This window comes from Laccaria bicolor, genomic scaffold (genome assembly GCF_000143565.1).
Source record: "Laccaria bicolor S238N-H82 LACBIscaffold_14 genomic scaffold, whole genome shotgun sequence".
Taxonomy (NCBI): domain Eukaryota; kingdom Fungi; phylum Basidiomycota; class Agaricomycetes; order Agaricales; family Hydnangiaceae; genus Laccaria; species Laccaria bicolor.
Genome location: NW_001889885.1, coordinates 156,502 through 178,200, shown reverse-complemented (window position 1 = coordinate 178,200; position 21,699 = coordinate 156,502). Strand labels below are relative to the sequence as shown.

General features: G+C 45.5%; 5 protein-coding genes across 5 annotated transcripts; 1 reads left to right on the top strand and 4 right to left on the bottom strand.

Annotated features, from left to right (window-relative positions):
- Positions 1 to 1,386: 1,386 nt before the first annotated feature.
- Positions 1,387 to 2,616, bottom strand: LACBIDRAFT_298443 (uncharacterized protein; the record flags this gene model as incomplete). Its single annotated transcript, XM_001881720.1, has 1 exon — positions 1,387 to 2,616. One exon carries the CDS (start codon positions 2,614 to 2,616, stop codon positions 1,387 to 1,389), a length of 1,230 nt encoding a protein of 409 aa, XP_001881755.1.
- Positions 2,617 to 2,624: 8 nt separating this feature from the next.
- LACBIDRAFT_327797 (uncharacterized protein) lies at positions 2,625 to 4,073 on the bottom strand (the record flags this gene model as incomplete). The annotated part of the gene is made up of 4 exons (XM_001881719.1): positions 2,625 to 3,577; positions 3,612 to 3,648; positions 3,720 to 3,934; positions 4,028 to 4,073. 4 exons carry the CDS (start codon positions 4,071 to 4,073, stop codon positions 2,625 to 2,627), a joined length of 1,251 nt encoding a protein of 416 aa, XP_001881754.1.
- Positions 4,074 to 9,289: 5,216 nt separating this feature from the next.
- On the bottom strand, positions 9,290 to 9,503 carry LACBIDRAFT_298441 (uncharacterized protein; the record flags this gene model as incomplete). Its single annotated transcript, XM_001881718.1, has 2 exons — positions 9,290 to 9,389; positions 9,451 to 9,503. The coding sequence occupies 2 exons, from the start codon at positions 9,501 to 9,503 to the stop codon at positions 9,290 to 9,292; spliced, it is 153 nt and encodes a 50-aa protein (XP_001881753.1).
- Positions 9,504 to 12,858: 3,355 nt separating this feature from the next.
- LACBIDRAFT_327794 (uncharacterized protein) lies at positions 12,859 to 13,893 on the bottom strand (the record flags this gene model as incomplete). Its single annotated transcript, XM_001881717.1, has 7 exons — positions 12,859 to 13,042; positions 13,100 to 13,191; positions 13,310 to 13,328; positions 13,412 to 13,529; positions 13,586 to 13,673; positions 13,768 to 13,802; positions 13,866 to 13,893. The coding sequence occupies 7 exons, from the start codon at positions 13,891 to 13,893 to the stop codon at positions 12,859 to 12,861; spliced, it is 564 nt and encodes a 187-aa protein (XP_001881752.1).
- Positions 13,894 to 14,399: 506 nt separating this feature from the next.
- LACBIDRAFT_298438 (uncharacterized protein) lies at positions 14,400 to 16,250 on the top strand (the record flags this gene model as incomplete). The annotated part of the gene is made up of 5 exons (XM_001881860.1): positions 14,400 to 14,423; positions 14,476 to 14,536; positions 14,583 to 15,130; positions 15,190 to 15,899; positions 15,950 to 16,250. The coding sequence occupies 5 exons, from the start codon at positions 14,400 to 14,402 to the stop codon at positions 16,248 to 16,250; spliced, it is 1,644 nt and encodes a 547-aa protein (XP_001881895.1).
- Positions 16,251 to 21,699: the final 5,449 nt, after the last annotated feature.

Sequence of the window (21,699 nt, the reverse complement as noted above, 5' to 3'; positions counted from 1 at the left end):
TTTATTCTTTCGTTTCCGGTTTTCTGCCTTCATAAGTGCATAGGTGGCCTACTACTGTTATTTCAGCCGCACAAATTACCGACTTAAATCCCGAAAAGGTTCCTCCAGCATATTTCATCCTATGAACTACCCTGTTAGCATTTTCGAAGTGTTCCATTATGAACCTTCTTATACCGCTATTTTCAGGTATAGTCTCGTATTTTCCATCTGGCAACTCGTACCTTGTTGCAGGCCCTCTGACAGGCACATCATCAATATATGGCACAGTTACTTCAGGAATTTCTTCTTGTAAAATATACGTAACGTCATCATGGAAAATTGGAACGGAATTTGTCCAACCCATGGGTAGAGTGACAAGTCTTAAAGCTCCAAAAGGAGTTTGAAATGTAGTCAGATCCCTGGAAGTCTCTGCCAAGAGCCTTTCATCGTATCCAACGTATAAATCAAACATTCCTCCACAAGCTCGACCAGCGAAATGCATAGCAAGTGCATCGGTTGCAGGTGGTAACCCTGAATGTGCTATAGTCACTGCATTTAAAGGTTCCAGACTATGTACAAGCCTCAAACTTTTTCCATCTTTCTTTAATACACAAAACCATCTTGACCTATAAGAAGAATTTGAGGGTTCATATACCCCAGCATCCAATTTGGTCTTAATAATTCTGCACACTTCTTGATAAAGTCCAGGAGGTATTGGAATATTTTTCAAAACCCATGGCGTATGTGGAATTATTGGAATGTCTACGGGTGGGAAGTATTCTGTTTTGAAGCTCCCCCTCTCACTATCATCCCAAGCAAAGGCTTCGTTGTTTTCCATCATAAAATGATGTAATAGTTTGCGCTCCTCTGGCCACAAGAAATCGCCGTTATGAACTTTGTCAAATTGCTCTCTTCGTTCTTCAGTATAGCGTCCCGTGGGTGTGAATTCTGGTGGGTTTCTATTCAACTTTGGCAAGGTGTCCATTGGATCGCCTTTTATATCCTGAATAATTCGAAATTTATCTGGCAGGTCCTGAAAGACGGGTCGGATTTTCTGTGCAACTGGTTTATACTTTTTAGTTACCAGTACCTCCCTTGTCGCAGGATGTTCACCCTCCACTTCGCTCGGTTGCGCTTTACCATCATGGTTATATATCGTATTCATCATGGTTTCCACTGTAGACACGGTGCCCGATTCTTGACTTTGCTTAGAATAATATTTTTCTAAGTAGTTTACCAGAACCGTACTAGCCACCTTGTCTGTCATCTTTTCTTTTTCATGTTTTAAGTATTTTGTAAGATACAAATTCCTAGTCTCTTCTTCAGAGAATTGATCGTCCATTGGTAAGGCGTACGATAGGACTTTATATCCTCCCGCACCGTCTTCTTTGAAAGCTATCGCGATAATCAAATCATCAAGGGTTGAAAAACTTTCTCAGTTTTCGGTTGAAGATCCTCTTCAGTGTGCATTTTCATCATTACTGGTGGTTTTCCTCTGTCAAAAGTGGGTAACATTGCTCTTCTGCCAGAGTTTGGATCCGTTATGGTTACCGTCTGTCCTCCGTCCGTAGAGTTTACGACCACGCTCCCTGTTAACACGTCAAAGGGCCTGCCCAATAGTACTTTATAGGCTGGGTCCCGTATTACATGCACTTGCAGGTAAATCGTAATTCCTCCGAAGTTAAATGGAACATTTTTGGCGAGACCAAGGGTCTTTTCCACAGTTCTATTCGCACTTTGCATTTGAATGGTTATATCAGGATCCCAAGGGACTGCTAATTTCTTAGCAACCTCCGCATCCATTGATACAATTTGTGAGCCACCATCCAACAAGCTCTCTACTTGACGAAACTTATTAATTACTGGATATATCGATTTTAAAGCATGGGACTCTTTAGATACGTAAATCTCCTTTGGAGTTTCCGATGAGCCTAGGCCTTGCAAATATTGCTCAACAGGATCTGTCAGGACTATAGAACCCTTTGGTATTACTCCATCATCCTCTGTTGTGCACATAAAAGTGGCTTTGATGTCCAAGTCATTTATATTGATTTTTCCGAAATTAAAATTATCTTCTTGCTTTTTAATTGGAGGTGCGTCTTTATCAACCTCCTCGACTATAGTTACTGTTCGATTGTGAGCAGTCTGAATTGGTACCTCCTTTTTAGCTAAGGCCTTAAACAATTCTTGCCTTACTCCAGGAGAAATGCTCATAAGTACTTCCGCGCTTAGAGTAACAGGTGCTTTTAACAGACTGTTCAACGCTTGTTCCTCATTTTTAACATTTTCTATTGGAGCTAAATGCTTGTATGCTATTGGGCGCTTCTCATAGAAAGGCACTGGGTCATACTCTTCAACCGATTCTTTCGTGTTACTATTTAAGTCTGGGATACCGAGATACGGTAATTGTTTGTGCCTTGGATTAGGATCCTCGACATCATCATTTCTTTCAAGTAATTTTTGATTATTTTTCAAAGTTTTCTTTGGTCCATTGAGATTTTCTGGTTTCTCGGGAGGAGTTTCTTCTTCCTCTGATTCTTTGATAATCACAACTTTCCTACCCCTTTTCTTTGGTGCATCCTCTGGTGCCTTTGGTTCTCCAGCATTGGGTTTAGTCTTACTGGAAGGCCCCTTCATCAGACTCTTTAGTTTCCCAACTGTCCCTGAGTCTCGGTTTGAGATCTACGGGTGATGGCAAACTGCGACGCATCTACGTCCCTCGTTTTATTGGGGTTTGTAACAAGGTTCGCAAGCATGTCGGTAAGTTTTAACACTTGGTTGTTCATGTTGAGAATCACATCGTCTCTTGTATCTCGCATCTGGTTTGTAAAAACGGAAATTTCATTTCCATTATTATTATCCGGTAGCCTGATTATACCTGGGACAACAGCTTCTTGACTAAAGACTTCTCCAGGCTCTGCAAACATATTATTTTGTAGAGTCGAATTTTGCCTACTAGCCTCCTCGACAATTTGTCGAACGGATTTTTCGCCATTCCCTCTTGGTACTGCAGTATTATTATGCGTAAAATACATTCGGTTCCCAAGAAGCTTGATTTTCTTCTGGGCTACATGTGCTTCTCTATGTGGACAATTCGAAGTAAAATGGCCTGGTTCATCACAGTACCAACAGCCATCTGAAGTCATTTTATAACTCGCCACTTTGCTTTGTGGGTTACTGATATTCGGCTGTTGGTGAACTAAAGTCTCTAAGAGTTTCTTCATTTCGATCTGCATGTTTTGTACCATATTACGAAGTTCTGAATTCTGTTTTTGATCTACTTTAATTTGATCAAGGAACGTCACAGTAATACTTCGCAATTCTTCGAATTCATCGTGCTCCGTTTTAATTTCCCGTTTGCGCGCTTGAACTGATCTACCAGTCGATACAGCTCTCGCGTTGCTTGGGTGGTCTCGGGAGTCTCCAGTAAGACGTCCAGCGATGGTTTCTGCCATGTCTATGATGTCTATGATATCGTATGGATCTTCAGTTCTTCTAGCAGTGGTCTCATCCTCGTTGCCTTTCTGTTTTCGGTCTCTAGTTTGTTCAATATTCAAACTGGCCTTAACTTGATCAGCAAAGGAATCTGTCAGACAGCCTAAGAACATGTCAACTAGCTCTCGGTTGCTCACCAGTACTGGCGGCGCCATGAGTAATTTTTGTTGTGCCCTAAAACTTCGAGTTAAAATTTTCAACTCTGTCAAGTTCTTTTCTGCTAGCCGACTGTTTTCTCTACATACAGCTCTTAGTCCAGTTAAGGTCCCTTTTCCTGCATTTCGCGCATCAGGATAATCTGCTATTAGAGCCTTTTTAAACTCGTCAGAGGAGCCGTCTTCGAATGTTTTAAATGCTTTCCATTCGAATTCAGTCCGTTGATCCATATATTTTCCTAATTTCTTCTTTTTCTCCACGTCACTATTAATACCATATTCTGCGAAAAGATCTTCCATTTGGTCTAAGAAACGTAGAAGCTCAATTGGTTTCTCTTTATCGAAGAACGGGGCTCCCTTATTACCGGGTAATGGCATGGTTCTGTGTGAAGACCGACCTGTAGGGGCCGGTTCTTCTATGCTTGAACTCGATGGGTCAGGCATGATTATTGGGTTTCTTCTGGCTTTTGAGTTCGAAGATTTTGGTTCAGATTGACGAACAGCTTTCACAGGTCGACTAGGTATAGGTTTTGGAGGTACTTCTTTTCTTAATGGGTAACGTTGTACGACTGGCTCAGCAGCGCGTTTGGGTTTCCGTGTAGGAGGTAAGGGTACTTGTGGACCTTCTCTAGCTCTTTTAGATGTGGCTGTTTCTCTGATTTTTATGGCTGCCGTTGTAAACGACTTTTGATGCTAGTTCTTGGTATTAGAAACTAGGCTTGGTTTTTTTTATTTTATATGGTCTTTGGTTGATTCAAACAGATGTTTAAATAATTCGAAAACCGCTTTCAAACAACTTTTTCAAGTACAATTGAAAAACAAAACAAATGAAAACCCTCGCGGTGGGCGGTGTATGCATTTGTACTTCATGGATTTGATTTGATTTTCTGGGATTCATACCCCTGGAGACTAATTTCAAAGATTGGAGCATGATCATTGAAGTTGTGAAACGACGCACACTGAGGGGTAAGATGAAATATGTGAAACAGGGCTGCCATAAGAAAGTTTTCATTGTCTGAATGGGCTGCGAGCTAGTGGTAGGTGAAAGGATAGGATGGTGATTCGCCTAGCTCGATGGAGGGCAGTGGGAGACGACACTGTCAACGTCAGCATCATTGTTGATGGCGTGGTAGCAAGAAGTTCAAAAACTTCCCACAGCATCGCCGTCTGTACCGTTCAGACAGCCGTCCAGGTGACGGGAATAGACGGGTGCTATCCGTCCTGTCAACCATCCCGTCAGATCTCATCTCTAAACTGAAACGGTGACAGGTAAAGCACCCATCCAACCGTCTAAGACAGCTACGGTGTGCAGCCCTACTGACAAGTGATGGCGCCAACCAAACCTATGTCCCTTCAATCATTTGCCCTGGTCAATACTTCACTCTGCCTTCCAAAGGATGAATAGCGCGCCTAAGTGTATGTACGATTTCTGGCATTGAATCCCTGGCATGTGCCTGCAAAGATGGCTAACGCCAGGTTCAACAAGTTTTCAATGGGTAAGTTTGTTGAAGGGCAGCCCACACCCACAACGAAGAAAACTGACCTATGTGACAACGTCGCATTCAACTATGATAGCCATGAGCTGAAACATTCACACTTTGAACCAGGTTCTGAGTGCCCAATGGTACATGGGACATGGGACATGGGACAGGTGACAATGTTGAGCTGTGTTGAGCAAGCACTTGATCAAGTTCATGTGCCCTGTGAGAAGACCGTGTCACGCGGGAATGAGAATAGTGTAATCAGACGCGCTGACAAGATGCGTGAACACCTAAACAACACACACACACACAAACACCTTAAACACTTATCACCACAGGTACGTGCTCGGTACTTCGAGTTCGGGTTCGTACGGTAAACAGAATTACCACACTTGTTTTGTTAGAACTTAAGTAGAAGTTCGGGGAAACGTTTTTTTGTATATTTTATATCACTTGTCTAAGTCTAGTAGACCTTTTTGGAACAAAAGGTATTGTTTTACATGCAGACACAGTATAGAATTCGAAACTTAGTAGTCTTCGAAGGGAAACGGCTTTTATTGGGACTGTCTCGGTGTTCTGGGATTGTGTTCTAACTGTATACAAAGAAATGACAAGGAAATTGTGCTTTGTAGACTTTTATAACTCCCTTGAGCTTTTATTATGCCTCTGATGCGGTCCAAACTAGTCTTAAAGACTCTTCAAGCACGCTCACTTGGATTCCTCGGTAATAGTAGAGAGCTCTCTTACTAATTGACAAGACAACCTTACAAAAGCTTTGTGATCCCCACTTAACACGCTGGTTCCGGGCACACGTTACTGATGTCTGTGAAGAAAAGTCCTTAAATTGATTACAAACTTATCCACTACCTCAGATGCTACTGGGAGTGTGACAGCTGGTCAATGCGGGGGATAATTCCTTGTGTTTCAGCCTGCGCGCGTCCTCTTTTTATACTATTCTATGTTTTCTATTTATATTTACATGTCCGTGCGTTGTCCAAGAGGTCGGACGAATTAATACTGATTTTTAGTAAAGGTTTGAAGTGGCTCGGTTGTGTGTGGCACAACTGAGCTGACTTCTTTTAAGTTTTCATAGTGTTTTCTCTATTGTGGCAACGCGACACATCAGTATTGATGCGTACGCGGGAATCGCCGTAAACGGTTTTCACGATCGGTTCAGCCGAGACGAACGGTCCGCTTAGTGATTTTTCTCTCTATTATTAGATACTATGCCCAGGCCTTGGACCGCATGGCAAATCATTCATAGTTTTTCTCTTTTGGCAGGCTTTGGAATATTTCACGAAGCTTAGTTTTCTTGGGTCAATGATGCCATGATTTGTGATGCGTTGATGCGCGTGATGCGCATGATGCGTCTCTCCACATGACTTCTTGGATCATGCTTCGTAGCACGTGACCGAATGACTTCTCGCATCAGGTACGCGTTGAGTTTCTACGCTCGCGCGTTTATCTTTAGAATTAATATCTTTTAATCCATAATAAAGTGAGACCCTGGTTTGGTGTAAACTCCAACACCCTGTGCGGGGGTGTTTTTACTCTAGAACACTTGGTAGCATACTATTTCATGGTAGTGTAGCCTTTTATTAGACTTCGAGTATATTGAGGTGATTCGGTCACGAACCAACTGCAATTCCTACTGTCTAAGGCGTGCACATTTCTCGGATGTAGACTTTAATCGACTAGACCAGGTTGCATCTAATGATCCTTATGATCAATGTGACTGTATTTCTACTATAGGAGATTTTATAGGAGAAATCGCTAAAATTCGCATTTTTACGGGTGTATTGTTACACTCCGTATCACCTGGCAAAATGCAAAAGATGCCTCATGGTCAACATGTGGCAAGATGGGGTCTGTTGTGCCCAAGTTCTTGCTTCTTTCTTTTGCCCCCATCTGCTACATTTCCAACATGAGTGAAAAACATATTCTCCAAGGTGCTCAGAATGTCGTGATAAGAGGCAGCACATTCATGGCTGCCAATACTGTAAGTGAAGTTCTCTGATACCGTCTCTCATCACAAACTGATCAATTGGTATTTTCCACAGATCAATTACTACACTAGCAGTGGCAACAGAATGACATCTGATGCAGCAGTTCCTGTAAAGCCAAACTCAAGTATCCGGTTCACAGGGCAGACTGACATTCTAGCAAAACTGAAGGAACATTTTATTGAGGAAAGCAATGATAAACTCCGCCCTCAAAAATTCTTCTTGTTGTATGGCATGGGCGGCATTGGGAAGACTCAAATTTGTTTGAGGTTCATCGAGGATATGTCTGACTGGCAAGTACTTTATCATTCTACTGAGTGCTTATTACTGATTTGTCCCCAGGTTTTCCCATGTTTTCTGGATTGATGCATCTTCCATTGATACAATCACACAGGGATTGAAGGGAATATGTAACCTTCCTGAGGCTCACTCTTCTGCACTGGATGGTTCACCTCAATCTGCTCTGTGGTGGATCAGTTGTCTAAGAGAAAACTATGCTATGGTCTTTGATAATGCTGATAATCTGATGCCTGAAGAACTAGAGCAATATTTTCCATCTGGGCTAGGGGGGAATATTCTGATAACTAGTCGCAACTCTGGTTTAAAACATTTGACTTTACATGAGAATTCTCTTGAGGTGAAAGAACTGGAAGAAAATGATGCCATTTCTTTACTTTTAAAGGCTGCTGGCTTGGATGACTCTCTGGAGGATTTACAAACTGAGGCCTCCAAGATTTTACATGAGCTCTTTTGCATTCCTCTGGCCATTGATCAGGCTGGTGCTTTCATTGCTTACAGGGACACAGATATCAGAGACTATCTTGATGAATATTCTCAATATAGAGATAAATTATTATCTTACCCAGCTTTTAAAGGGGCATCTAAATATAACAGATCTGTGTATGGGACTTGGGAGCTCTCATTCAAGGAAATTCAGCAAAGAGCTAAAAGTAATGATTTACAAATAGTTGATGAAGCTAAGAGTGCAATGTTTCTGCTAGCAATATTTGCCTTCTTTCATTTTGATGGCATTACTGAAGAGATATTTTCTTATGCTGCTACTCAAGAATATAAGAAATATGGAGATAATAAGCAGAGTTCTGTTCTACCACTTGCCAGCTCCATAATAGACCATACACTGCTTCGGCTTCATCCCACAGGAAAATGGGATAATTTTGTATTCAAAGAGGGAGTTCGAGTATTACTGTCTTTTAGCCTGATTAAACTGGCTTCATCTAATGGTATCTATACCATGCATCCACTCATTCATGCATGGGGAAGAGACAGAATGGCCCCAGATGATAGACAGAAATACTGTTTGACAGCATATGTAATGTTAGCTGGCTCTCTGCCAGAAGACTTTGATGTGCAGCCATACCAATTCAGAAGAATTTTGGTAACCCATTTGAGAGCCAACAGTGTAATGGCAAAGAAGAAGGAGGTTGACAGGTACTTTGATGATGCTCATGAGAAGTTTGGGAGATTGTTGATAGAACAGGGGTACAATCATGAGGCAGAGCAGTTTCAAATTCAAGTGCTGGATGCAAGAAGCAGAACCCTTGGAGAGGATCACCCAGATACAATCTCAGCCATAAGTAACCTTGCAGCTACATATGAGAGTTTAGGGAAATATGCAGATGCAGAGAAGTTCAAAATCCAAGTTCTGGATATGATAAACACATATTTTGGAGAAGAGCACCCACATACAATTAGTGCCATGAGTAACCTTGCAATTACATATCAGAGTCTAGGAAAATATGCAGATGCAGAGAAGCTACAAATCAAAGTTGTACATCTAAGAAACAAACTTCTTGGAGAAGAACATCACATCAGCAGTTTAACAGTTTACTTTTTTTAGCTTGTGCAAGTGGCTACAAGTGGAAAAAAGTAGAAAAGCAACAAGACAAAAAGCCCAGTCCAATTTTTATAAAAGTTGAATTTTTCACTTTACCAAAAAGTTGAAAAAGTGAAAAAAAGCTGAGAAAAAGCCAAAGACGTCAAAAGAGAAACTAATGTAAGTTAGTATAACAAGCTGATTCAATTCATACTATACTACGCAGTTTTTTCCATCTACGTAGCAGATTACCTGGCATGATTTGGCTATAGAACAGAGGAATTAGTAATGTGAATGAATGGAAGAGACATATGAACAGTACCTCTTGCTAATACTTTACACTCAATCCTTCACATGGCCCAAAATTGACAGCAACGGCTGTTTAGAGAAAAGATTGGTACCAACAAACCCAGAGCTGGGACGCAGCCACAACAGAACAGCGCTAGTGACAGATGTGAAGGGGTTTGGAAGAGAATAGAGAGTGATGGGATTAATGTGCTTACCAGATGCAATGACCCACAGAGGGAAGTGCCCAGCTCCAAGTTAAGTAGTCCATGAAGAGAGATACGTCAAGGCAGGACGGAGCCAAGATGTAACATGGAGTGTGGACGTTGATGTGGAAGTTGGGAAAGCTTGGGGTGTGACGGATCTTGTTCAACTTGATCAGAGTCTAAAATGAGTGATGGTGACATGTCACCGCATCACCATTGACGCCAATGAGCTTCCTTCCTCTTCCTTTCCATCATACGTGCCGACCTCAAAGTATATACTGCTGCTAGCTGCTGCCTGAGGATGCTGCTTCATGCAGTTACATTCTCAATGCTGGCTGCTGAGGCTGAGCTCTCTGGCATGGGCTCAAACTGACATCTGATCTGCTGGACCACAGGTTGTCGTTGCGCATGAATACAATATGTAGCTTGTATATACCAGAATGGGGTCCAGACAGGGTCCTAGGAGGAAGACAAAGCTGGATGGGTTTATGTAGATTGTATTTTTCATAATTTCTCAGTTTGTTACATTTTCGGTAGTATAGCCTCTCAGCTTTTTGGCTTCTTTGCTTGTGGCAAGCAGAAAAGCCACTAAAAGCAGAGAAGTAAATTGTGATCTTCCTGATGCAGGATACAATATCAGCTATGGGTAATCTTGCAAATACATATGAGAGTCTAGGAAAACATGCAGGTGCAGAGAAGCTACAAATCAAAGTTTTATATCTAAGAAAGAGACTACTTGGAGAAGAACACCCAGATACAATCACTGCTATGAGTAACCTTGCAGCTACATATCAGAGTCAAGGAAAATATGCAGATGCAGAGAAGCTCAAAATTCAAGTTGTGGATATGAGAAACAGACTTATTGGAGAAGAACACCCAGATACAATTAGTGCCATGAGTAATCTTGCTAATTACATATGTGTGTCTTGGAAAACATGGAGATGCAGAGAAGCTACATATCAAAGTTCTAGATCTAAGAAACAGATGTCTTGGACAAGAACACCCAGATACAATGAGTGCCATGGGTAACCTTGCAGCTACATATGAGAGTCTAGGAAAATACCCAAATGCAGAGAAGCTCAAAATCCAAGTTCTGGCTATGAGAAACAGGCTTCTTGGAGAAGAACACCCAGATACAATTAGTGCCATGAGTAATCTTGCTAACACATATTATATTCTTGGAAAACATGGAGATGCAGAGAAGCTACAAGTCCAAGTTCTAGATCTAAGAAACAGATGTCTTGGAGGAGAACACCCAAAGACCATCTCATCCATGGGTAACCTTGCAGCTACATATGAGAGTCTAGGAAAATACCCAAATGCAGAGAAGCTCAAAATCCAAGTTCTGGCTATGAGAAACAGGCTTCTTGGAGAAGAACACCCAGATACAATTAGTGCCATGAGTAATCTTGCTAACACATATTATATTCTTGGAAAACATGGAGATGCAGAGAAGCTACAAGTCCAAGTTCTAGATCTAAGAAACAGATGTCTTGGACAAGAACACCCAGATACAATGAGTGCCATGAATAACCTTGCAACAACATATCACAGTTTGGGAAAATACACAGCTGCAGAAAAGCTCCAACTCCAAGTTCTGGATATGAGAAACAGACTTATTGGAGAACAACACCCAGACACCTTCACTGCCATGAATAATCTTGCAGTTACATATCAGAGTCTAGGAAGATATGGAGATGCAGAGAATCTACAAATCAAAGTTCTAGATATGAGATACAAGCTATGTGGACAAGAACACCCCAAGACAATTAGTGCTATGGATAATCTTGCAGTTACACATCGGAATTTAGGAAAATGTGCAGATGCTGAGAAGCTGCACATACAGGTTCTAGATATGAGAAGAAGACTTCTTGGAGAAGAACACCCAGATACACTCAGTGTAATGGAAAATCTTGCAATAACATCTTCCTATCTACAAAAATATGAAGATGCAGTCAAGCTTGAAACCCAAGTTGTAGATGTAAGGAGGAAGACTCTTGGAGATTAACATCCAGAAACAGTCAATGCAGTGGAAATACTTGCAGTAATTGTATCTCTAGCCAATATAAATACCTCAGGAACTGACTCAAAAAAAATAGGTGAGTATTACTTACTCTAGAGTCTAGTTAATTTACAAATTAATAATATTAGCTCACTGTATTTCCAAAATTGCAAGTAAACTTTCAAAGATTTTGAAGAGAAAGGTACTGTAATACTATAAATTTCTGAGATCATAAATTCTCATTTCAATTTTCAGTAGGATAGATCTGACTCATGATGTTGCAAGTTTATCATTGTACATATATATCCAGTGAATGTATACCTAAGCTGTTCAAGCAACATCACTCATCCCATGTTTTGAGAATTTTTAAAAAATTTGGTTAGATGATGACAATGCAGAAAGGAGGGTACATGATAGTGACATCATTAAAGTTATTCCTTACTGCACTACCCATGTGTCCCATTCATGGAACCAGCATGGAATCTGATCCAAGTTCTTCTCATCTTAGCCTTCCCACCTCTTCAACTGTCCTTATTACCGTGTCCCGTTTTTCTCTACACACATTGAGCCCCCAATCTTGGGCATTGTCATTTGGTAAGTAAATGGTCACTGACATCAAGAAAGCAATTTACTATAACATATCCACAATTGGTCCACAACACTTTCGGTATGTCAACTTCATCTAAGAACATGTCAAAGTCGGTTCTCCACGAAAAATAACGGTGCATAAGCTCACTTCTTTCATTGAACACATCGCCATTCTGATGCTTTTAACTTACACAAAAAGCCAGAAGGTCAGCTGTTAGCTTAGTCATGAAACTGCGCATTTCCTGGTCTTGCAACCTTGAGATAGTTTGATGGGCGCCCAACTTGAACGGCCCCGATGGTGTTTCAGAATTTAGTTGGTGCATAGCACGTGGGTGCTGATTCGCGCCTTATTCCTGTGAGCCCGGAGAGGAGTTGCTCTGATTTTGTGAGGCGGAGGTTGGTAAAAACGTTAACAAGTGAAGACAAACTTGCGTCCGCACAGCATCAACACCCTTCGGCACTACAAATGACTGGCCAGAAGGGCAATGGTAAAGAGCACTGGAACATCCAAAAGCAAAGCAACACGGACCAATTGGAATCTCTGCCCTTTTCAATCTCGCCTCTGACGCTCAATACCTTCCATTCTCCTTAGGATTCCCCTTTTATACGCCTCACACCCTCGTTTGTCTGTTCAATTCCATCGAACCCTACAGGTGTCTCGTCGAAGGCCGAATCTGCTTCTTCGGCTAGCACACACCGTGGCGTCACTCATTTCTGATAGGGAGTAAAGAGGGTTTGATCGCCTTCATGGAATACGGATGGGAGGCGGGGGTTAGGGCCTTCAGGTTGTGAATTTCAGCATATAGAGGTCGCAATGGATGGACGTCAATTCAGAGAGCGGCGATTTGATTTGTTGTAATGGGATATACGTTGCGGGATGGGAGAGGGAGAGCACGCGTCGGAGGGAACGCGCTTAGATTCAGCTGGTTCTTCTCCGAGAGAATAGGCAGCCGACGACGCAGAACGAATGGGTCGCGTCTTTGGGCCGCGAAATGGGTGATCAGATATGTTCTTCTGCTAACAGGATCAGCTGTAACTTGTATTCCGATTTGCAAGTATTAGAGCCCATACCTCCCGTTGGTATGCTCCTTCAGCGTCGTGCTCGAGCCAGTGCGGGGTACATTCGATAGCACACTCAAAACGAGGATCAGAGGACGCGGGCGCTGTCGAGTGGTCAGTGTGAGAATGAGAATGGGAAAGAAACCGGGCCGGAGATGCCATAATGACACATCCACTTTTAGCCTTTCCCAATGACCCTGACTGTCCTTCATCCAAACTTACCAACAGTGCGCGAACCACCCTGAATTTCATGAATCTCAACGTTGTTCGATTGGCCAGAACGCGTCAAGGACTCTCCTAGTCGCGTTATCCGCATACATGTACTTTGACATATACGCAAGCAAGCGGTACTCGGACTCGGTGACAGCGGGCACTCCAAGTGTATGTTCCACGCGTTCAGCGGGTGCCAGTGCCCGCAACACTAGAAAGACGAGTTGCTGTGCTGATAGGGTGTGTATGTAAGTTCTCTCCCTTCTGTTGGTTTTGACATGGGCTTACCGTTTCGCAGAGCGTGGACTTGGCGGAACGGGAGAAGGAGGAGAGGCTCCAACGGGTTCTTTTTGAGCTTGGAAGGCGCCTTCTTTGGCTGATTGGGAGATGCCTTGAAATTTGGAGGATGATGCGAAGTATGTGATCCTTGCCAAGTGCTCCCCACTCAGGCTGTCATTCAAGCATCGTACGTAGACCGGCACTCCTCTTCCTGTTTCTACATTTTCTAATACCATGCAAGCACACAACGAGCTATTCCCCATCATTCCCCGCATTGGATGGATCTCACCAGCAGCGCCGTCGCTTATACCTGTCATAGCGACACATCTTCAGTGGAAAAACGTCTACGTCACCAGCTTTTTGTGACAAGGCTGAGCACCAATGTGGGTGCATGCGGAAATACGACTTGATTTGCTTCTGGTTTTTATTGATCTTGTTCTCCAGCGTCCCTTGCTCGAAAGAGGGTTGCGAAACCTTCTCTATATGATTTTTTTTCTTTTCCTCTCGCCGCAATCCGTTGAAGTCATGCGTCCATGCTCGCTGCTACCTGAGCCTACGTACTGTCGAAAACGTTGTCTCACTGACGCGTCTACTATAGGCTATTTGCTCCTCACGTGTTGGACTTTGGTTGAATCAACCCAACTTGGGATCACGCCAGTACTGGCAAAGTTGCGGCTGTCGAGCGGCCTAGATCTCCTCATGGCTGCACTGCCGCACGTCAGGTTGGTTACACAGCGCATGAGGCACATCATCTGAACAGATAACACTGGCGCCTTGCAAGAAAATCTCGTCGTTTCAGCAAGCCCTAACTATCAACATCGACATGAGTGCTACCTTCCAGAAACTCGTAGGCCTGCAGCTTTATTCTTCCTTGTACACGCACATTGACGGAGGCTTAGGTTATCAACATCGACTTGCTTCGCCAGTTATCTGAAGCGCGCTTTGACGACGATCTGACTGGTGCGTAAAATCTATCTTCAGTGATTTGTCCTCACTGGCTTCACAGCTTTCGACGCACTTCCCCCCCTCTCTGAGATTGCCGTTGCCCGTCAAGACCTTGTAGAGAAGGTGGCAGCGGGCCGTCAGAAAGGCGATTCGTGGTACGATTCCAGCCTCCAGGCAGACCAGGACAGGTTGCTCAAGGCCGTCTCGGAGATTCTTTTGTTCCTGCAACAGGCAAGGGAGGTCGCTATCTCGTCCGACGTGGACTGCATGTATCCCGACAAGGAGTCGTTTTACCAACACGCGCGCTTTGTTCTCATCGGCAAAGATAACTGGACCCAGAGGATTATTCCGCAGCGCGAAGAACTGGAACGTCTTTACCAAGCGTTCCTGAATTCGAAGGCCGCAGAAGGCCTCGCTATCGGCCGTTGGCACGATACGTCCCATACTGGTACCGCCGCAGCCTTGGGTCTTCTCACTGAATACACTCCGGGTGGCATATTGGACACTGAGGTATGGGGACAGAGCTTCAACGACGCCTTCCTCCTTGGAGCAATTAAGGGCGCTCGCCCGGTCAAACTGGTGACAGTCTTGGCCACTCATTCACGCAAGGTGAGGCTTGCACTTTTGCCGGAAGCGGATGCTTATTGTGATTGAAATCGCAATGACAGGAAGTTGAAGCCTCGTCCGGCGTGATCAAGGGGTGCGACGTCCGTAACGACACGGTGAAATTTGACGGTCACAGCATATCGTATACGATGATCAACTGGACCGTTCAGGAGGCAAGAGCTCTCAAGACCTTCGGCTTTTACGCCTCTCCTCATGTTTCGCGTGGCATTGAGTTCCTCCCACTTGCCAGCAAGCTATATCAAGAAGCTCGTGAAAAGTGCTCGATGCTGGATCTCTTGCTCCTCGCACGCCAGACCATGCTCATGCAAGCGCTTGACAACATTATGGGACGTACCGACCTACAAGCTCGAATCCTCGACTTCATCACGCCCGCTATCTCAGATCGTAAAATCTATATAGCCCTGCATAAACGCTATATCGCCGGGCTGCAAAAGGGTGGGGTTCCGGAGAGTGATTCAGCGAACACCCTTATCCGCCGGGTTGACCTTCGCATTCGTCAAGCCAGCGAAAACCTTCGTCGATTTGCGCAGCCGAGTGAAACGCTCCTTTTGAGGACCGCACAAGACGTATCGAATTCTGTCCGCTTTGGGGCAGCTAAGCTCTTGGCTGAGCGTTACCCCGCCAGCTCTGAGAACGTCGCGACCGACAACATAGTCCTCGCACATCTCGTGCTCGACAAGCTTGTCGCACAAGCTGTTTGGAATGGTGCCTTGAACGAGTTTCGCTTAAACACGTACAAGGCCGTAGAGTCGTAAGTACGTTTATTCCATTGGCTGTTTTTTATGCTCATATAGCGACTAGATACGTCAAAAACGAACTTGATCGTGCGATTGACGATCCGTCTTTGCGCAGGGTTCGTGAGGAAGCGGCTGGAAAGCGCGATGATTTTTTCCGCGCGGTTCAGACGGGGGTTTATAGAGGTCAAACTCTTACAGGCCCAAAGTTTGAGATGGACGAGGCACCATTGCTGTTCTCGACTTACCTTCAACGTGTGGGCTTCCGTATCGCTCAGGCCCACGGCGATGATCCTGCCGAAGAAGTTACGGACGCGTTCGTCATCGAATTCCTCAATCGGCACCAGTACATCCCGGTCGAGTATTAGAAACGTTTTCCTCTCTAGTCAGTGACCGCGCCCTTCAATACTACCACGAGATGCACAATGAGTGCTAGCACGCTTCCAGTTATGAGATTTAGAAACTCTTTGGAACTTTGCCTTGGGGGAATGCCTCCCTGGTGAGATCCATAAGACGACGACGACGCTCCTTCACCAATAAATCGGCACGGGCGGGACCGTTGACCCCCTCATCTGGCTGGAGAGTACTGAGAGCATTTATTAGAATCGCTGAGCTAAGAAAAAATTCACGGTTGACTTACGTTTAGACAGTGAGGCACCAGTGTGTTCAGCCTCTTCATTTGAATTAGCACGCCTGATTTCGTCCGAGTCCTCATGAACTGCCTTCATGAGATCCTCGACTGAAATAATATTGATGTTCAATTTAATGAGTGTGGCCGCAAGGGAGGGGATATGAATATTATGAATGATCTGATCCTTGCAACTGTCTGGAGGTGGAGGTGGTGGGGGGAAACATTGGAAGAAACAGAGTCTCAGATACAAAAGAACGCATTGAGAACGCATTACAATGATTACATATAAGCAGATAGGGATTTGAACCCCTCACCTTCAGGCTTCACAGTAGGAACGTGTGTGCAGACCATTGCACCAATCCGCCCTTAAATTCTCTGGATCTCCTTTCTGATGGGATGCGAGTCGTCACTGCTGCTCTGGGTGGTCGCAAGCACGTCTCAAGAAACTTGAACGTCGACGGTTTGTCTAAAACTTGAACTGGGATGTCGGCCGCGACTGTATATTTTACTCAGTGCAGTATGCTGAAATTGTTGATCGTCGGTATGGCGCGAATCTTTTTTGTGAAAGATCCTAAACGTAAGCATGTGAGTAAGATGAATCACGACCTCACAATGTTCAAGGGCAGATGGTGAAACGGTCAACACTACCACTTTCGACTAAGTCAAACTGTGGATATGAAGGTTCAAATCCTTCTCTGTGCATAAAGTCTCAACAGTATGCAATTTTTTTTCTTCATGCAAATGTATGTATGTATGTTTTTGAACGAAGATGAATCAAAATCTCACAATGGTTGGGCAGATGGTGTAACGGTCAAACACTACCACTTTCGACTAAGTCAAACTGTGGAGATGAATCGATGAAGGTTCGAATCCTTCTCTGCGCATTTGGGCAAAATAGGAGATGTTTTTCAACCGGCCCGCTTCGTTTTGCATGTGCCCTTGCAAGTTGCGTCCTCTTCTTCGACCCACGAACGCCCGGGTCCAGAACAAAATCCAAGTTCAAACCACGGAGAATTCAATCATCATGCATCATTATTTGTCGCTGTTTATAGACACCAGGTTGGCATTGCGGTTTCAACCCAGACAACGACGACAACCACCGTCCAGCCTCGATTCCACGGGCACGACACGCGGCTCGAACGACTGACATCGACGCTTTGGAAAGTAAGCAAGAAGACAGCTGAGGTACCGGATTGGCTTGATTACAAGAGCCACACGTTCTGGTGATCGAGAGACAGGTGCGTGTGGACCGAGGACGGTGTGCTGCTAATCGTGAGCTGAAAGTCGGCTGTACAGATCATTATTTATCGAGTGTGAACGGGAAAAATCATCTACGACGTCCTGGTGACGGAGACTCGGTACCGAGCGCAGAGTGTGGACTGTGAACACTCTGTTTTGTTCGAATTGTGAGTGACTTGTGGTACTGCTATATCTATTTCTTACAGCTCCTCTTCCTTACAGCTACAGCAAGATATTTTATCCGTACGCTGTCATTTGCTCTTTCGAGCCAGCCAAACTCTTACACACCCGCAGCCCTTCTTCCACTCAGCTAACCAAATGCGGTCGACGCCTTTACGCAAGTACGAGGAGCTCGACCGTAAAAATATGGCGCTCGCTTCCACTGTTCAAGGCCCGAGCAAAAGTAGCAGTGGCAGTGGCATAGCAGCAGCCGCATCTATCGCCTCACAACTCTCCCCACCGCAACAAACCTCGCAAACGCTCTACATGCCTATCGCATCACCACCTACACCCGCACCCTCTCCAGGCCCCTACTCCTCCTTCCCCACTCATAATCAACCCCACATCCCATCACGCAACCCTTCCTCGCCCGCAAACCCGCTCCTCCGCAGACAATTCCTCACAGATGTTCTCAACAGCTGTACACCCTCCGAGCTCCTCTTCATCTCAACCACCATCGCGCCGCTACTCAAACGAGACTTTTTGTCTTCCCTCCCTGTAGAGTTGGCGATCCACATCTTGGGGTTTATCGATGATCCGAAGACGCTTGTGCGTGGGGCGCAGGTTAGTCGGTATTGGTGTTCGCTTGTGAGGGACGAGTGTGTGTGGAAGAGGATGTGTGTCTTTTTTGGGTTTGATGATGATTGGGGTGGGGAGAAGAGGGGGAATGATATGACGACGAAAGGCGCGAAGAGAAATCACGAAAATGATACGTTATCCGCGCCCCTTGTATCATACGCCGACCCAGCCGCGTCGTCATCAATTCAAGACGAAGGACAGTGGCACACTGCGGGTCGAGCAGGGAAATCTCGGACGCAAAAAGGAAAACGACCGGTCGTGAACAAGTTACCTTTACCCAGAACACAGGAGGGCGAAGAGGAAAGAGAGGAAGATGAACAGGGAGAAAAAGAGGAATTTTCGTATCTTTCGCATTTCAAGGTATCCTACATCACACGTAAGTCTTTTCCTCCCCTTCCTCTTGTCCCCTTCCAATTCGTCGCTCGCCCATACCCCCCTCTCCCTCTTTCCTCTTCCCCATTCTCTTCCTTATGTTCCGTCTTACTAACCCCCGCCCCTTTCACCAGATCAAAACTGGCGGCACGGCGGGCACCTCCTCGCCTCCCACCGCATCCCAGTCTCATCCCCGGACAGCGGCGTCATCACCTCCGTCGCCCTCGATTCATCCTACATCGTCGTCGGCCTCGCCAACTCGAAAATACAGGTATTCAGTGCAAAGACGGGGGTGATGGTTAGGACGCTTGTGGGGCATGAGTTGGGGGTGTGGGGCGTTTGTTTAATTAGTCGTGGTGGGTGGATGTGGGGTCGAAATGAAGATGATGATGATGGGAAGGAAGGGAAAGGGAAGAAGAAGGAAGCGGACGAGAAGGGTCCGAAACCCTTTCCGAGGACTGGGAATGCGTCGATGAGGGGTTTGAGAGCTGGGATGGCTGGGATGGACGTACGTGATGGATTGGACCATTTGCTTTCGCCTGGGATGAGGTATGCGTTGGGATTGGATGCGTCCTCGGATGGTTCTTCCGGGACGAGTGGTGGTGTGGAGACGGAGGACGATGATGGAGTGTTTGATGAGGATGAGGCGGATGAGGATGAGTATGGGTCTCATCGACGTGCAGGGGGACATCAAGAAGGTCGGGAGTCGCTTCATCACCATCACCATCAACGCGCGAGTAGTGACTTGCACCACGAAAACAACACATCTCCACAAACCCACCATACGGAAGAGGAAAACTCACACGTAGACGGACGAGAAACAGGAAACGCACAAGAAAACGAAACCCCAAGCAACATGTGCTATTCCTCCATCGGATGGGGCCAACCGAGCTCGATCGTCGTGAGTGGTGGGTGCGATAAAGTGTTGAGGGTTTGGGATGTCGAGAGTGGGTGAGTCGCTTTTTCTTCTTCTTCTTTAAGCCTTTTTGTGCTGCCCCCAGCCAGCTAACCATCACCCTCCCTCCCAGGCAATGCATCTACATCCTCCAAGGGCACACCTCCACCATCCGCTGCATCCGCGTCTTACACAACCGCCCCATCGCCATCAGCGGCTCTCGCGATGCGACGCTGCGCGTATGGGATGTCCAGAAGGGAAAGTGCCTACGCGTGTTGGAGGGACATCATCAGAGCGTGAGGTGTCTTGATGTGTGTGGGAGGAGGGTTGTTAGTGGGAGTTATGATAATACTTGTCGGGTGGGTGTTTTTTTTTTGCGTTTGATTTTTGCTTTTTTTTAAATTTCTTTTGGGGTGGAGAGCTGGGGTTTTCTGGAGTCTGTGACTCTCTCTGTTCGAGCCGGTTGGACATTCGAGACTGGCTGGTGTTTCTTTTGAGAGCCCGGCAAGCGGTGTGCTTTCTTTGGGCTGGTGGGGTTTTCTTTGAGCCCAGCTGGTGCCCTTCCTCTGCTGGCGCTCTTTCCTTGAGCCTAGCTGGTGCCCTTTCATTGAGCCCAGCCGGCGGTCTTTCTTCGAGTTTGGTCTTTGTACCGAACTCAGCTGGTACTCTTTTTTCCGAGTCCAGCTGTGCTTCTTTCTTGGGTTGAAACGGCCCTCCTTCCCTAAGTCCAGATAGCATTTTTTTTCATTGAGGCCGAATGAGGCTCTTGCTTTCAATCCAGATGGCTTCTTCCTCCACACCACAGCTGGTGCCCCTTCTCAATTGGTGCTGTTTCTTCGGGTTCACGTGGTGTTCTTTCTTTCCTCTTTCTTTCATTTCAGTTGAACTGCGCTCTTTCCTCGAGTACAGTTGTTGCTCTTTCCCTGAGCCTAGCTGCCCTCTTCCCCATTGCTTTCTCCCAACTACCCCCCTTTCTCCGAGTCCAGATGGTACTTTTGCAGATGCTGATGATGTCGTTTTGTACATAGGTATGGGACGTGGATACGGGCGAATGCATTCATGTCCTCGAGGGACATTTCCATCAGATATACAGCGTCGCTTTTGATGGTGTGAGGATCGCTTCCGGAGGACTGGACACGACCGTTCGCGTATGGGACGCTGCTACGGGGTGTGTACCTCTCCTTTTTCCTCTCGACACGCAACTAACAATTGCATAACAGCGAATGTCTGGCCCTCCTGCAAGGCCACACCGCTCTCGTCTGCCAACTCCAACTTGCATCATTCACGCCCCCATCCAGCCCTTCCTCTCCCCCCATCCCAATCCTCGCAACAGGTGGGTCCGACGGGCGGGTCATCACGTTCTCCCTGGCGACATACACCATCTTGCACCGTATCGCCGCACACGACTCTTCCGTCACCTCGTTGCAGTTCGATAAACGGTGGCTGGTGACGGGTGGGAACGATGGGCGGGTGAGGTTGTTTGAGACGGAGACGGGGAATTATGTGCGAGATTTGAGTGAGCCAGGGGAGAGTGTTTGGAAAGTCGTGTTTGGACGGGATGTTTGTGCGGTTATGTGTAAGAGGGCGGGGAAGAGCGTTACGGAGATCTGGAGCTTGAGGGGGCTGTTGGGACGGGGTGGGTGGTAGAGGCGAGCGGGTTTGTAAATGGGGAGGGGTGAACTGATTTATGTTGTTATTGGGACCTTTGAGGGTGATCGTTCGTATCTCATTGATGTTTCTTGATTATTTTGTTCTTGTTGTATTCGTTAACTCGCTCCTTATCATTATTGATGTAGATGATTCGTTCTTTTTACTGAACTTCGAATGAATCAATCGACTGTTGTATGTAAGTAACTGCCTCGTAGATTTGGGCCGGAGCCTG